The sequence below is a fragment of the Macrotis lagotis genome, chromosome X, assembly GCF_037893015.1.
Source record: "Macrotis lagotis isolate mMagLag1 chromosome X, bilby.v1.9.chrom.fasta, whole genome shotgun sequence".
NCBI lineage: Eukaryota > Metazoa > Chordata > Mammalia > Peramelemorphia > Peramelidae > Macrotis > Macrotis lagotis.
The window spans coordinates 636,459,503-636,475,454 of NC_133666.1; the positions used below are offsets into that span (position 1 = coordinate 636,459,503).

General features: G+C 39.1%; 1 protein-coding gene and 1 pseudogene across 1 annotated transcript in view; both read left to right on the plus strand.

Moving 5' to 3' along the window:
* Positions 1–4,860, plus strand: part of CACTIN (cactin, spliceosome C complex subunit) — a 21,201-nt gene extending 16,341 nt beyond the window's left edge. The window contains exons 9-10 of the mRNA XM_074204140.1: positions 467–750; positions 1,683–4,860. Of these exons, the coding sequence (XP_074060241.1) occupies positions 467–750; positions 1,683–2,173 (775 nt within the window). The 3' untranslated portion in view covers positions 2,174–4,860. The remainder of the gene's footprint in view (positions 1–466; positions 751–1,682) is intronic.
* LOC141499504 (junctional adhesion molecule A pseudogene) lies at positions 3,715–12,313 on the plus strand (annotated as a pseudogene).
* The last annotated feature ends 3,639 nt before the right edge of the window (positions 12,314–15,952 follow it).

Genomic DNA, 15,952 nt, shown 5'->3' on the forward strand with positions numbered 1-15,952 from the left:
CATGACTTGGGCTGTAGGGAAGGGGACACAAGATACTCAGAATATTCACTCTGAGTTGTTTGAATGCCTTTTTTTTTCTGTCCCATGCCTGTTTGTTATCTAGGAGGAGAGACTCTGAGACTTAATCTCAGGTCCCCTGAGTTTTTCCCACAGGATTTGATTTGTTCCCCTGAGAAGGGAACCAATCTAAGAAGAGAACTAGACACAAAAGAGGTCAGAGAAATTCCTAACTGATGGACCAGGGGGTCACTCAGGAAAGGTGAGGTAGTTTGGAGCTTTTAAATGGGCCAACACGGAGAGTCACCACAGTCTCTCCCAAACTCCTCTGTGTCTTCTTCCACCAGAATCTAAGACCTGGATGAGGGTTACTGTGCTGCAGTCACCAAGAAGTTTCTGTATGAAGTTCCATGCAGGTCACAGGGGGTTAACTTTAGACGCTCACTTACCTCACCCCTTCTACCTCTAGGTCAGAGCCTGAAGAACGAGGTCAGACGCAACAGGGTCCTTCTACCTCTGGTACCTTAAAGGAGCCAGAAGCTCAAGGAGAGGCCAGAGCTGAGGGCGAGGGTGAGGGGGAAGCAGTACTGACGGAGGAAGACTTGATCCAGCAGAGCCTAGATGACTATGATGCTGGCAAGTACAGCCCCAGGTTGCTCACCACTCATGAACTGCCCTTTGATGCTCATGTGGTGGAATCAGAAGAAGACCTTCAACGCCTGTTGCTTTCTCGCCAACAGCTGCAGGTCACAGGTATGTGAAGCATGCACTGACACAGCCACCTTCTTATATCCTTCTCGTGCCCCATTTTTCCAAAAGAAGAAATGGCCAAACCAATGAGTGGAAGAATTTAGAACCCAAACATTTCCCATGCCAAGCCTCCTTCCCCTGCAAAATGCCTATCCCCACAGTTGCCCACTGGGTTGGTGAATGCTAAATCCAGTGGGAATTTCTAGCAGCATGTCCCAGGTTTTTCATTCCATGACACCTCTGTGAATCTGGTGGGATCCTCTCCTTCACTCTTAAGTCTCCCTCTCTCCTGTCATCTTTGTATTCTACTTACTCTCAGTTGTGTTAGGCAGTATCTTACCAAGCATTACTCTGGGGTTTTGTGGGGAGCTAGGTGTCACAGTGGACAGAAATAGGACCCGGGCCTGGAGTCAGGAAGACTCATCTTCCTGAATTCAAATCTGTCTCAAACATTTACTATCTTGAGTGATCCTGGGCAAGTCACCTAACTCTGTTCGCCTTAGATCCTCATCTGAAAAATGAAATGGAAAAGGAAAAGGCAAATCTAGTAACTGCCACGAAAAATGGGGTTGTGGAGATAGATATGACTGATGACTCAATAGCTGGGGTTCTGTGCCACCTGGCAGTATCATAGTAAGATTGGAGCACTGCGGCATTAGCATGGTCGTTCCCTGGACTGTGGCACTAGTCAGGATCCTTCTAACCACACAGTGGGTCGGTAATAAATTAGAATTTTATGAAAAATTTAGCAGAGATTTAGAGATTTATTTTAGTCAGAGATGCACATACTACCAACAGAAAGGGGTGTAAATGGTGAGAGTGTCCTGTTAATTAGGTAAGAAAGATCAAGCCAAGCTTTTCCTTTCCCAATTTTAAAGCATGCTTACAGACTTTGAGCAAGCCCCATAATTCTTTACCTTCCCTGTTTGCCATAGGAGATGCCAGTGAGAGTGCAGAAGACATCTTCTTTCACCGGGCCAAGGAGGGCATGGGAGCAGATGAGGCACAGTTCAGTGTGGAAATGCCCCTTACAGGCAAGGCGTATCTGTGGGCAGACAAATACCGACCCCGCAAGCCTCGCTTCTTCAACCATGTCCACACAGGCTTCGAGTGGAACAAGTACAACCAGACCCACTATGACTTTGATAACCCTCCACCAAAGATTGTGCAAGGTTACAAGTTTAATATCTTTTACCCAGACCTGATAGACAAGAGTTCAACACCTAAATACTTCCTGGAGGCATGCCAGGACAATAAGGACTTTGCTATCCTACGCTTCCATGCCGGCCCTCCATATGAGGACATTGCCTTCAAGATTGTGAACCGGGAATGGGAGTATTCACATCGCCATGGCTTCCGCTGTCAGTTTGCCAATGGCATCTTCCAGCTTTGGTTCCACTTTAAGCGCTACCGCTATCGGCGGTAGGGGTGCGCCTGTGCCCAAACTGTAGTCTCTGAATGAGGCCAAGGAGACAGACATGTTCTTTGTTGCCCCTGCATTACAGTTCTCATCTCTTTGTTCCTAGGGTGGGACACGAAGGTCTGTGTTCTTTGCCTTGTGCCTCTTTTTTTGAAATACTTCTTTGTACTTAAGTCTGATGTCAGCGTTCCTTCAGGACTACTTTCAACTAAATAAAAGCAATTTTGGAGTAAAAGGTCCATAGGATACCTACTGCCAGCATCTTATTGTCAGAATTTCGGTCTGCCACTAGGTGGCAGCTTAAACTCCTAGATGGCTACATCTGCTCCATCAACAATTTTACTGAAGCCTTTTTTTTTTTTTATTGCTAGTCTGTACTACTGGGGAAACAGGGAAAGGGGGAAACCACGCAAAATGGGGGAAGCATGAAATGGGAGAGCAGGAAGAACTTTTAAGAAAGAATTCAGTATTAGAAGTCTCAGCCCACAAATACCAGTGCTGTAAAGGACTTTGGAGAGGGGTGAAGCTGGGGAGACAAATCCCCAAGGAGTCCATGAATAGATTCTGGGAGTCTGTGAACTCAGATGGAATAGAAGGAAATATTGCATCCTTATTTTCACTGGCCTCTTACCTGAAATTTAGTGTATCTGACAATTATCAAAAACACTGTTCTAAGAGGGGTCCACAGGCCTCCCCAGACTGCCAAAGGAGTTTGACACAAAAAGGTTAAGAACCCCTACCTAGATGTTTAGTCCAATCGCCATATTTTTTACAAATGGGGAAATTGAGGCTCAAATCAAATTAATGTTAGATCAGGGGCTAAAACCAGGACTCCCAGTTCCCAGGTCTTTGTTCTTCCTACTATGTCATGCTTTGTCTTTTTTTGTAGCATTCGTGATCTAGTTAAACAGCAAACATTTTGTCATTTTTATAGGATACATTGAGTTCTCTAGGTGGACAGAAAAGGAGAAATTCAGAGTTGGAATAGTCAAGGAAGGCTTTGAATTGGACCTTGAAAGATGAGTAGAATAGAATAAGGAAATGTTATTTGGAGCCATTCTTACAGGATTCTGTTTGTACTGAAAGCACTTCAGGATGCTTTGTGGTGCAATACTTGATGAGGAAGATAACAAAATATGGTGGAAAGGATACTGGAGACCCAGGAGTCTTAGAATCTAGCCCTGCTTCTATCTTTCATTTGCTGTGAGACTTTGGGCAAGTTACTTTCTGTCTCTGGGCTTCATCTTCATCTGAGTGATCTCTAAAATTCCTTCCTATCAATAAACATTTATTAAGCCCAGATACTGTGCCTCAGTACTGAGGATACAAAAAGAAGTAAGACAACCCCTTCCCTCAAGGAGCTGACATTCTAAAGTTGACAACAAGGAAACAAATAATACAAAGCAAGTTATAGACAGAATATATAGGAATTGATTTAAAAAGGAAAGGCACTGAAATTGAGTTAGAAAGTAGGATTTTAATTGGAACTTAAAGGAAGCCAAAGAGGTCAGTAGTCAGGAAGCAGAGAGAATGCCAGAAGTCGAGAGATGGAGCCTCTTGACCAACCAGGAAGCCATTGTCACTGGATAGAAGATGATGTGGTAGGAAGCAGGGTAGAAGGAAACTGGAAAGGTAGGCAGGACTGGTTATGAAAGGTTTTGAATGTCAAAATAGTGTATAACTGACAAAAGTTCCGGACATTTTCCAATTAGTATTGGTCATAGTTCTGGGCAGTTAGTACCACTTCTCAGGGAAATAAACGCCTTCAGTTTATTCTGTATTGTAGTGGAAGCTTTTATTTCTCCCATGCTTTTTTTATTTTTTTAGGTTTTTGCAAGGCAAATGGGATTGAGTGTCTTGCCCAAGGCCACACAGCTAGGTAATTATTAAGTGTCTGAGCTCGGATTTGAACTCAGGTCCTCCTGACTCCAGGGCCAGTGCTCTATCCACTGGGCAACCTAGTCACTGCTTTCCCATGCTTTTTTAAGGATGTATCAGGATTTCTAGAGTGACACTCTGCCCACCTTATCTATATTGTTCATCATCATTATTATATTTGTTTATTTTTAGACCGAGTGTCCCTATTTATCCCAACTAGAAGGGTAGCAACCACTCATAGACCCAACCTTACAGGAGACCTGACCACCAAGTTCCATTTCTGCTCCAAGCCCAGGCCTCCCTGGGGTCCCTGACCAACTTAGCTTGTACAGCTCAGAAGGACCAAATCCTGTCTTCCCAGAAGCAGGAATTAGAGGCATATGTCATCACACCCAGCAATTGCTCATTTTATGGACTTCAACTTTTACTGGAGACCTCATTTTTTTTTAGTTTTTTTTTTGCAAGGCAAATGGGGTTAAATGACTTGCCCAAGGCCACACAGCTAAGTAATTATTAAGTGTCTGAGACTGGATTTGAACTCAGGTACTCTTGACTTCAGGGCCGGTGCTCTATCCACTGCGCCACCTTGCTGCCCCTGGAGACCTCATTCTTGAAACTAGGCCCAAGGGGGACCCTCAGTAAGTTGAATAAGTGAATATCAGCTGACCCTCAATCATCGGCCGAGTTGACCAGGGACGACTGCTCTGATTCTCTAGGGGAGGTAGGGTCTAGGTCAATCTAAGTCTGGTTTCCCAAGAGAGGCATCTCCAAGGAAAATCAGTCAGTGCTTAGCTTTCAACTTTGTTATCCCATTCTACTGTTTATCATTAGAAAGTTCTTGAAAAGCACTTTTTGATATTTTGATATTTTAGCTATAGAATCTGTAATTTTATCCATCTGTTAGCAAGTGGCTAGGTGTGGTTTTCAAAGTTGCTAAGGCCAAACCAGTAATAGGTCTCTCTTATATTTAACTAACTACGAATTCATCTCTAGTTAGCACTCCACTAACAATCTGATAATTCAGAGTTGTTACTAAGAAGCATTAGAGGAAGACTTACTTAGAGGAGAAAATGTTTCCTACTTAAATATTTAAGCCTATTTTTTCTTTTTTCTGTTATCTCTGGCCTAAGAGAACTCAGAGTCAAGTTGAGTCTAGGTTAACTTGTGAATGAGACTAAAAATTATATGTATGTACATGGCCTTGCATAGAAGTGATCCATGAGTTAGCCCTCCAGGAAATCAGTTAAATTTGGCATAGTTCTAAGTTACGCACGTCTCTCAGTCAGAAGTCTATTATAAAGAGAAAATGATAAAAAAAAAAAAAAAAATACAACTTAGCCAGTAAAATGAAGGCAGCTATTCACAAAAGCCAGGCAGCAGAAGTCAAGAGGAACAAGAAAGCAACTATTTTTAACCCCTCCCCAAAATGGTTAACCACTCCCCCCATTATTCCTGAAGCCCTCACCTCAAATTTGTGAATTCCTCTGACAACCTCCATTTTGAAGTAAGCATCCGAGCTCGCCATGCTCACTCCCTCACTGTCTCTTGGCTCTGCATCTCTCTGGGGATGACCACACTGATCTGACCTTGTATTTTCTCCTTCCCTGTTTTTCAGCTCTCTTCATTGTTTTGTCTTCCCCTGTTGGAATGTAAGCAAATTGAGGACAGGGCCTGTCATTTTGCTTGTATTTATATTCCCATGGTTTTAGCTCAGTGCTGTGGGTGCTTATTAAATCCAGTTTGTGAATGCCTATTTAAGTGGTCAATCCAATAGTTCTGCATACAGAACCTAGTATTGGGCCCTGCCATTTTGGAGAAAGGGCTTTAGTTTGCATAAAGCTCTTTACAAATGCTTGCTGACTAACCAAGCCTAAAGGATAGGTATAGTTAAGTGGAGAGAATGGCAAGAGACAAGATAATCATAGGCTAGATTCCTGGGAGTAGGGTGAAGCCAAGGCAATCTGAGAAAGAGTTGAAGATTGCTTCCCTTATGTGTTATTGGCCTTTTATGGCAATGTACCCTTCCCAACTAGGTGGTGCAAGTGACAAGAACCCTAGCCTTGAAGTCAGGAAGATGAATTCAAATGTGACCTCAGACACTTGCCACTTTACCTATGTGACCTTGGGCAAGTCACTTAACCCTGATTGCCTCACATCCAGGGCCATCTCCAGTCATCCAGATTTCTATCTGACCACTGGATCCAGATGACTCTGGAGGAGAAAGTGAGGCTGGTGACAACACAGCAGCCCCTCACCCAAATCTAATTCACATGCTTGTCATGGCATCTCCTCCCTGATGTCATGGTCTTTTTCAAAAACAAAGAACAAACATCAACATCATCACTTTTCCCAGAAATATATTTCTATACTACTTTGTCATTTATGAAATACTTTTCTCACATAACCCCTGAGATTAGATAATCAAGAACCCTGAAACCCAATATTATAGAGGATACAGAATCTAATCTTTCAATGAGATTTTTAAAGAATCTACAATGTGCTCAGCACCATATTAAGCACTGGAATCCAAAACCAAACATCAGACAGTCCCAGTCCTCTCACGGAACTGGCATTCTATCAGAGAAAATATAAACATAAACGTACAAACACAGAAGAAATATGAGGTAATGTAGTGAGGACTGAGGATGGTCCTAACCACAGGGGAATGAGGAAAAGGTTTAATAAAGAATGTAGCCCTCAAGCTGAGTTTGAAAAGAACTGAGTTTCTAAGAGGAAGAGATAAGTAAAAGGACCTTTCCAGCTACAGGGACTACCAGCACATAAAGGAGATGAAGAACCATGTGTGAGATACTGTAGAGTACATGAAGGGGAGCAAAGTGAAACAAGATTAGAAATATAGGGACTGATCAGAGGGGGGTTGTGAGGAGAGGAGTAGATCAATTCTTCCATTTTGGTCAGGATCAAGTCCAAAACAGCAATCAATACCATTTACTACTTCCTTTATCTTTTAAAGGATTAAATTGTCATTAAAGAAAATCTCAAATTGATCAATTATTCTGCTTTGGGCAAAATTTTTTAAAAAGCAGAAAAAGAATGTATCTGGATAAATCCCCCCTTAACTGCTATAGTATGCTTGTATATCAGATTGTGATCTCTTTTCCAAATTCCTCATCTAATAATAACAATAATAATCAACATTTATATAGGGTTTACTACCTACTAAGTACTTTATAAGTATTATCTCATTGATCCATACAACAACCCTGGTTGGTAGTTACTATTAATTAAGGAAATTACAGCAAACAGGATGTGTCCAGGGTCACAGTTAGTAAATGTCTTAGGCTGAAAGGTATCTTAGAGGTCAACTGTGGAAGAATCCTAAATACTTGCAATAAAGGGGAAGTCATTACTTCCCATTCCACTTTGCAATGGTTCTAATCTATGGTCCTGGCCCATGGTAGATACTTAAAGGAACTAGTTTGACCAACTGGCAAGTTGTGACCATTAAATCTTGCTTCTTCACAACTTCTGCCCATTGTTCCTATTTCTCTCCCTTTGGGGCCAAGCAAAACAACGCTGACCCTTTTTCCCTCTTGATAATACTTTGAAGTACTAGAAACTAGAAAATATCTCCAGGCTAAGTATCCCTGGTTCCCTCAACTGAATGATTTTGGCATAGCCTATACTCCCACTATCATGGCTACTCTCTTCTGGATGTTCGCCATCATGTCATCTTTCCTGATGCTTTTCCTTCATTCTCTTTTTTTTTAAGGTTTTTGCAAGGCAAATGGGGTTAAGTGGCTTGCCCAAGGACACACAGCTAGGTAATTATTAAGTGTCTGAGACCAGATTTGAACCCAGGTACTCCTGACTCCAAGGCCAGTGCTTTGTCCACTACGTCACCTAGCTGCCCCTTTTCCTTCATTCTCCAAGAAGACCATGACATCGGAGGGAAGTGATGCCATGAGGAGCATGTGAATTGAATTTAAGTGAGGGGGTGCTGTGCTAAGTCACCAGCCGCACTTTCTCCTCCAGAGTCATCTGAGTCCAGTGACCAGCTATAAATCAGAATGAGTGGAGATGGCTCTGGACATAGGGCAATCAGGATTAAGTGATTTGCCCAAGATTACACAGTGTCTGAGGTCAGATTTGAACTCAGGTTCTTCTGACTTCGGGAACAGTGCTCTATCCACTATGCCCTGGACTGAATACAGTAAGATGCAATCTGCTAATGACAGAAAAGAAGAAAATTATTATCTTACACTTTCTAGGTACTAGGCATTTTTTGATGCAACATAGGATGTGGGGCTGTCACATCACACAATTAACCTAGATTGAACTGGAAGTTCACTAAAAACTTCCATGTTTTTATCTCAGAAACCATTGTCTCTCCATTCCTCACCCAACTTTATTTGTGAACTTAACATCTTTCTCTATTCCATCTTCTCCATTCATCATTCTAGGCAGTTGAGATCTATTTGGTTGTAGACTCTACAATCCAACTTGTTAACTATCCTCCAAAAATCATGATTAATTAAACAAATTTGTTGATGAGAAAGAGAAATAACAGGGGCAAAGAAATCCCTAGTAGACTTCACTCCTCCCCCTTCTATTGACTCATTAAAAACTACTCTGGCTATAGTCATCCAACCAGTTCCAAATCCTCCTAACATATTATCACCTATTTCTTACCATCTTATTAATTAATAGTCCATGAAAGACTTTTGCCAAAGATTTGCTGAAACTAAGTACACCATGTCTTTGCATTCCACTGATCTAGCACTCTACCTTTTCAAGAAAAAAAAATGAAGTTAGTCTGGCATTACCTGTTTTTGATAAAATCACATTGGTTTTTAGTGATCGTTGTCTTTTTTTCCTATGATAATCACAAGGTAAGTTGTTAGAAATAAACTCCAAACCCTTTTTCCAAAGTGGGGTAACCTGACTCCTAATAATTAGATAGCCTGGGAGATAGAAAAATTATTTATTTTGCATTTCCTGCAGGAAACTGGTACTCCCCCAGTGAGGAATACACCAAATAGCAACAATGTCCAGTCTTGTATATGGTTTGGAAAGTCTTTTCCTCTCCCTTCAGAGCCAGGATAGGTCATAGTCATTAGGGGTAAAATCTAATCAATATGCCCACCCCTTAATATGTTCCCCCTCCCTCATCATAAGAGACATGCTATGTTAATGAACCTCAATCATCAGAGGGTGTATAAGTTAATATGCATGAAGTTTATTAAGCATATGTGCTTGAGACATAAGAGACCCCCAGTTGACCCCCATCCAGTTTGAGCTGCTTTAGGTATAGGCACCTTCAAGTCGGGCTTAAAGAATTCTACCATGATTGGCCGGGGTCATTTTTGTTTTACCTTTCTTTTTATCCTGTTCCCACGTTACTGCATGTTTGCTTGTGCCATTTGGCCTAATCAATCACCCAGAGACCCCTACCTTTGTGATATACTGTTCTGACTGTTACCTGTGCCTGTGGAAATCTAACATTCAGCAATTTCTTACAAATTCCCCCAATTTTAATAAGAATTTGGTTTCCACACTTTACTAGTGATTTCTTCCTCAAATCACTTTAGCATTAATTCATAATCCTCATCACTGGTAATACCATTGGCTCTTTCTATCAAAATCTTTATCTCTTGGTTGGTGATGTTCTCTACTACTGCCTATAATCTTTTGAGTCTGTTGAGGATATTAATGGAAATTCGATAATCTCAACTCTCCTTCCTGGCAATAGGCAGGCAATAAACATGAGGTTTATCTACAAAGAGGGGGCGTAAGAATGGGTGACACACTTACAGACCCAAGGGAAAAGCTACAGATATTAAAAAGGGGCCGTCCCCTTTGATTAAATAACCCATACACATAGAAGCAAGATAATTTCTGGTCCAATTTTTCTTTCTTCTGGAGACATTTGATGTCCTTCTTTATCTTCAGAATCTGCTCCCAAAAAGTCTTCTCCAGTTCAAGTGACTTATAGAGTTCTTCTTTTCTGGTTAAAAATAATTCTTAACATAACATTTTAATCAAATCAAAATTCATATTTCCATCACTGGAAAATAAAATTCTGGCGCTTCTTAGATCATGATAATTTACATTTTGACTTACTCACTAACATGTTGATATATACAGAAAATTTAGTTACAAATAAGAATTGACATTTTTGCTTTTGACATTATCTTACTTCTTTTGATCATCCATTTGGAAGATGCTACTGCACTCTACCAAAATTAACTTCCAAAATTGTTTCACTACAAAAGTGAATTCACTGAAAATTGGTAGATTAACTTGAGCTTGTAACATTTACATTTGATAATCATTTCAGAACAAAAAGTGATCAGTAAGTGATTTACAAATAAAACTGTCTTAACATTTACTGTTATTAAAATCATGACTTAAACATCCTTAACTAAAAATGAATTTTTCTTCTCAAAATATTTCTAAATATGCCATGAGTTAATCTTCTGATATGCTCTGTTGACTCACTTTCCTTTCCTTAAAACAACTCAAAAGTTTCTTATTGTTTTACTTACATGTCCCTTTAGCATTAATAGGAATTGTCATAGGAATAAATTGCTGACAATAGATTTCAAGACTATATAAAAGCCTCCCTGGCTATTAGAATACAGATCACTGTAGGCCAAATGACCTAAAATTTCTACATCTGATTTTAACATTAATCACCTGAATTGATTATGGTAGTTTACTATAAAGATCTGAGACATAAAAGGAAAAATTTATTCATATATATATATATATGTATATATATATGTATATATATATATATACATATATATATATATATATATATATAATTTTAAATTCAGTTTCCAAGCACAGATCATGTGGGTAGTCAAATGCCTTGAGCCAGATTTTAAATCTGCTAGATGAGATATTTGGGGAAACTGAGTCAGAAAGAGTTCAACATCAGATAACACTGAAAAGCCACCTTTTCAACTCTTATCCCAATGAGCCTGTCGCATGTAGGATTCAAACCCCCATTGGGTTTTCTAGTTTCAAAAGAACATTGGTCCAACAGCATTTCCTTTGCTGATCATAGCTAGTGTCAGTCGCAGAATAGAAAGTCAATTCAATAGTCCCATAAAATCTTAAATAGCAAACACTAATCAGAACTTCAAGTAAATTCAGTTCACAAGAATTAAATGCAAATTATAATCTCACATCAGAAATAAGAGATTATTACAGAAAAATATCGTATTTCATCCATGTTACACAGGCGATTTTACTTCAAAGCAAACAATAGATTTGAGATATATAACCACAATAATCCCAATTTATATAGAGAACTGGAAATTTTTTTTATAAAAACAACTCTTTACAGTAAATCTGTTTAATTATTAACCATGCTTAAAATAGATATAAATACAAATCACTGTCAGAATTCTTTCAAACCATTAGAACATCTTAGGGGACTTTAAATTTTCAACATATGCTATTAATTTCAAATATAATAAAATAATAGTAGGAACAACCATATTTATTAACTATAACCTTTTCATTATTATATTATATTATACATAAGCCCACAGATCTATAGCAAGTTCAATACCGTGTTTAGGAATTTCAGGGGCACAGAAGTTGGGGAAGGGGTTCCTCATAGGTTCTGGGCAGCTTGGCCTGAGCCAGTGATCAGAAGATCAGATCGGATCAGAATTGGAATCTGGATTGGGATGGCAGAGTGGGTTGGGCAGAGGCACCTTCTACTTTTTTTTTTTAACAGCGGCGACCCTATGTTGCCCAGTATTAAGCTATGTCTCAGTTTCTACACCTATAGGAGAAGTTAGAGTAAGCGCAAATGAACCTGCCACACTGCCATATCACTATAGTGGCTTCTCTGTGCCCCAAGTGGAGTGGAAGTTTTTTCAAGGAAGCACAACCAGACTGGTTTGCTACAACAAGATTACTGTTTCCTACAAAGGCCAGGTATGCTTCTCTCTGGCTGTGACCCGACTTATCTCTATTCTGTGACCCAAAAGGATACGGGGACATATATACATATGGTCACTGAAAGTGGTGGAGAAGAGTATGGAGAGGTCAGAATGAAGCACATTGTGTTAGTGCCACCTTCAAAGCCCAAAGGCAACATTCCATCTTCAGCTACCATTGGGCAGTGAGTTGCACTGACTTGCTCTAAAGAGGATGGTTCTCCACCAACTGAGTACAAATAGTTCAGGGATAGGATTCTGCTGCCTCCAGACTCCCAAGAAGACTCATATCTTCAGCAATTCTTCCTATGCCTGCAACTCTAAGACAGGAGGACTGATATTTTAACTTCCATCAACTTTTTTTTAAGGTTTTTTTAATTTGGGATTTGTAAAGTAATAAATCTCTTAATCATTCAATCTTACAGCAAAAAATAAATCTTTAAAACTCTTTACATGCAATAAATCCCAAATACCAAACAACTTCTAAATACTACCTTCCTTGAGCTCAAGGGTGCTTACAAAAGGAAGGATCTGTTAGTTTAAAATAGGAAGAGCATATCTAACTAAATTATTCTTATAACAAATGACAAAGTTTATCAAGGCCTAAAGATTTACCTAAATACAATTTTTCTTTGGCACTAGGAATTTCCACCTTAATTTATATAAGCATAATCTTATATGAAACAAATTAACCAATTAAATTACATACCACTCCCCATCCTCTGCAAGAATATTGCCAAAATTTAACAACATTGATACTCTTACAACAGGGCTAGACTTTCTATTTTATTCTCATTGTAAAACCCTCAAAGTGACCTCCTTCTAAGAACCCAATGCAGAAATGAGGAAATTAAAGAACTAAAAATTAATTGACCTTATCTCAAGAACCTGAAAAATGGGATAAGGGTAGGGGTGTATTGCCTTAAGGAATGTAAGCCACATGATCAGAGCAGAGGGGACAACTTAAATATTTTCTCCTGTCCAATTTTCCTCTACTATATTCCCCAATAACTTACATTGACAAATTCACAATTTTTCATATAGACTAACAACTTTAAATCAAATTACTTTCAAAAACTGATTTTAAAAAGTGACATCACATGATTAACCCATTCATTAGCAATTAAGTTAATTAAAATTACCAAAATCAGTTGGCTTACATTTTTCTAAATGTTCATCCAAACTTATAAGAATAGTCTCAATTTAATTAAAAGGTCAATAGCAAGATTGTATAAATGATACTAGATTTCAATTTAGCATTTTTTTAAACCCAGGAGATTTTCCTTTCAAAAAGTTTCAAGTCTCTCAGTCCCCTATTTTTACTAACAAGCTTCTAACATACATACAGTGGCTTATACTGCTATAGACATGCACAAGTGGGTCTCTGGCCACCCTGACTGAGAAAACTGGACTTTTAAATTTCTCTGAAATTAAGCCAATTAAGATTGATCTGAAAAAACCCAATAAGGGTCCTAACTTTAGCAACAGATAGCATTGATTTATGATCAACACCACAAGTTTAAATCCCCAAATCCTCAAATTTATTTGAGAATCTATTCTTTATTATTAATCTGAACTGTTATATTTACCATTTTTTAATATTATATCATAGTCAAAATTATACATTTTATAAATTTGAAACCTTCTCAAGTTCACATTTTCAGATGACACTGAGGATCAGCTCATATAGTCATCCAAATGAAGAGATGATAAAAAGATCAATTGCTTTTATGTCAAATACCTCACAGCCACATGACCCCAAAACATGGGTCTTTGTTTTCTCCTTACAGGAAAATAACCTTTTAAAAAAACAAGAAAAATAACTTAAATCATCTTTCTTTGTGTAATATATAAATTTCCTAATGCTAAATCTCAAATATTTACCCTGATAGGGTAAACTATAATTTGGTATTGGAGCTTATACCTGAGAGAGGCCTTGAGATATAGAAATACAAAACTGGAAAAATTTCTAAGATATAAACTTATGAAAATTGCTTCCTACTCATCTGTGTCTGCATGGATGTAGATGTCTTTCCTTATCTAAGTTCCTGCCTCTTTCCCAGACTAGTCCCTAAAAGAGATTTGCCTTCTCCCCTTTGATCTCAACTACAAACTTCCAGAGGGTCAGCTTGTTCCCCCAAACCTTTCCTCTGGAAAAACAACAGACTAAAGATTCTAACATCAAAACAATTGTTATTTCAACTCATCCTGTTCTCCCCAGGACAGGGAGAACCTATGCTGAACCTATGCTGACTGTCTCATCTAAATACTATCAAATAAAGAAGTCCTTAACTCCTGATACATATATTCCTCTCTTCTTTACAAGAACAGTTTTTTAAATTATTCCTAGTTACCAAACTATTTGCAATTTTTCATTAGTATTATTATTAACTGATTGATCACAGACTGACCAAAAAAAACCCCACTTCATTCCACAGTATCCTGTTGAAGTTAAATCATTACATTTTTTTTTTAATACTCTAGCATGGGAGGCAGCTAGGTGGCACAGTGGATAGAACACCATCTCTGAAGTAGGGAGGATCTGAGTTCAAATACAATCTCAGACACTTAATAATTGCCTAGTTGTGTGACCTTGGGCAAGTCACCTAATCCCATTATCTTGCCAAAAAAAACTAAAATAAAATATTCTAGCATGGGTTAGACCCTAAAATCTTAAAATCAGATGATAATCTGCAACTAATTATCAATTCACATCCGTCTCTCAAAAGCCCAAAGGAGTAAAAGGAGGATTCACATTTCAGACCACTGGCTCTAGTTAAGATTGAGTCACAGTCACACCTAGATTCACAATCAGAGCCTGGGTTCAACATTCAATATTTCTGGGGTTCATTATTTCCCTGATAATTATTACTAGAGATTTACTTTTACCTCAAAAATTAACACATCTCAGTACAATTTAACTCAGTTCACTTCTGGATTTCATCATCCCAGAGAGAATACATAACAACTTTTTCTCTCATGTAATTTTTCAGACTTACTCATACCTTCCTCACATGCCCCAAACCATCCCCTTTCTCCCTAAATTCTGCCTTTCTTATAGTTCAGAGAAAACCCCCAACTTTCACACTTTCCATTCCTTCTTTTTTTTTTTTTTTTGTAAGGCAATGGGGTTAAGTGGCTTGCCCAAGGCCACCCAGCTAGGTAATTATTAAGTGTCTGAGATCCAATTTGAACTCAGGTACTCGTGACTCCAGGGCCGGTGCTCTATCCACTGCGCCACCTAGCCGCCCCTTCCATTCCTTCTTCTAACCCTTTCCAAGCTCTGCTCCATTCCCTTAAAATCCTTTTTACAAATTTCCTCTCTATTTTTAATGTACCACTTCACCCTATTTCAGAGTTGATTATTTTTCTGATTTTAGTGCCCAGTGTTCTCTGACCAGATCCAACGACTTATTACAAATTTGCTTTTACAGTTATAGAAACCTATTACCAGTACATGACTTCATTTGTCACAGCACCACATCTTTCTCTTAATTGTCACAATTAAAATATCCCCTTAAAAGATAAAAACATCAGCTAGTGAATATGGTTTTAACCTCTTAAACTATTTACAACCCAGCAACCGTACATTTTCAAATTACTTCATGAGTTCCGGTAGCAAGAATTCCACTCTTCACTGCCCACTTTTCCAGTCAAAACGCATTTTAACTTTGAGAAACGGTCCTCACCAATCCCCCCCCCCGCCCCTCCTCCCGTCCCTCCCCCAGCACAGCAGAATAGGGAGGGGCAGGGGCAGGGGAATATTATATATTATATCATAATCAAAATTATACATTTTATAAATCTGAAACCTTCTCAAGTTCACACTTTCAGATGACACTGAAAAATAGTCCCCTATTTTTACTAACAAGCTTCTAACAGACATACAGTGGCTTATACTGCTATAGACATGCCTGCCCGGGGGGAGGGGAGGGGAGGGGAGGGGGAGGGGAGGGGAGGGGAGGGGAGGGGAGGGGAGGGGAGG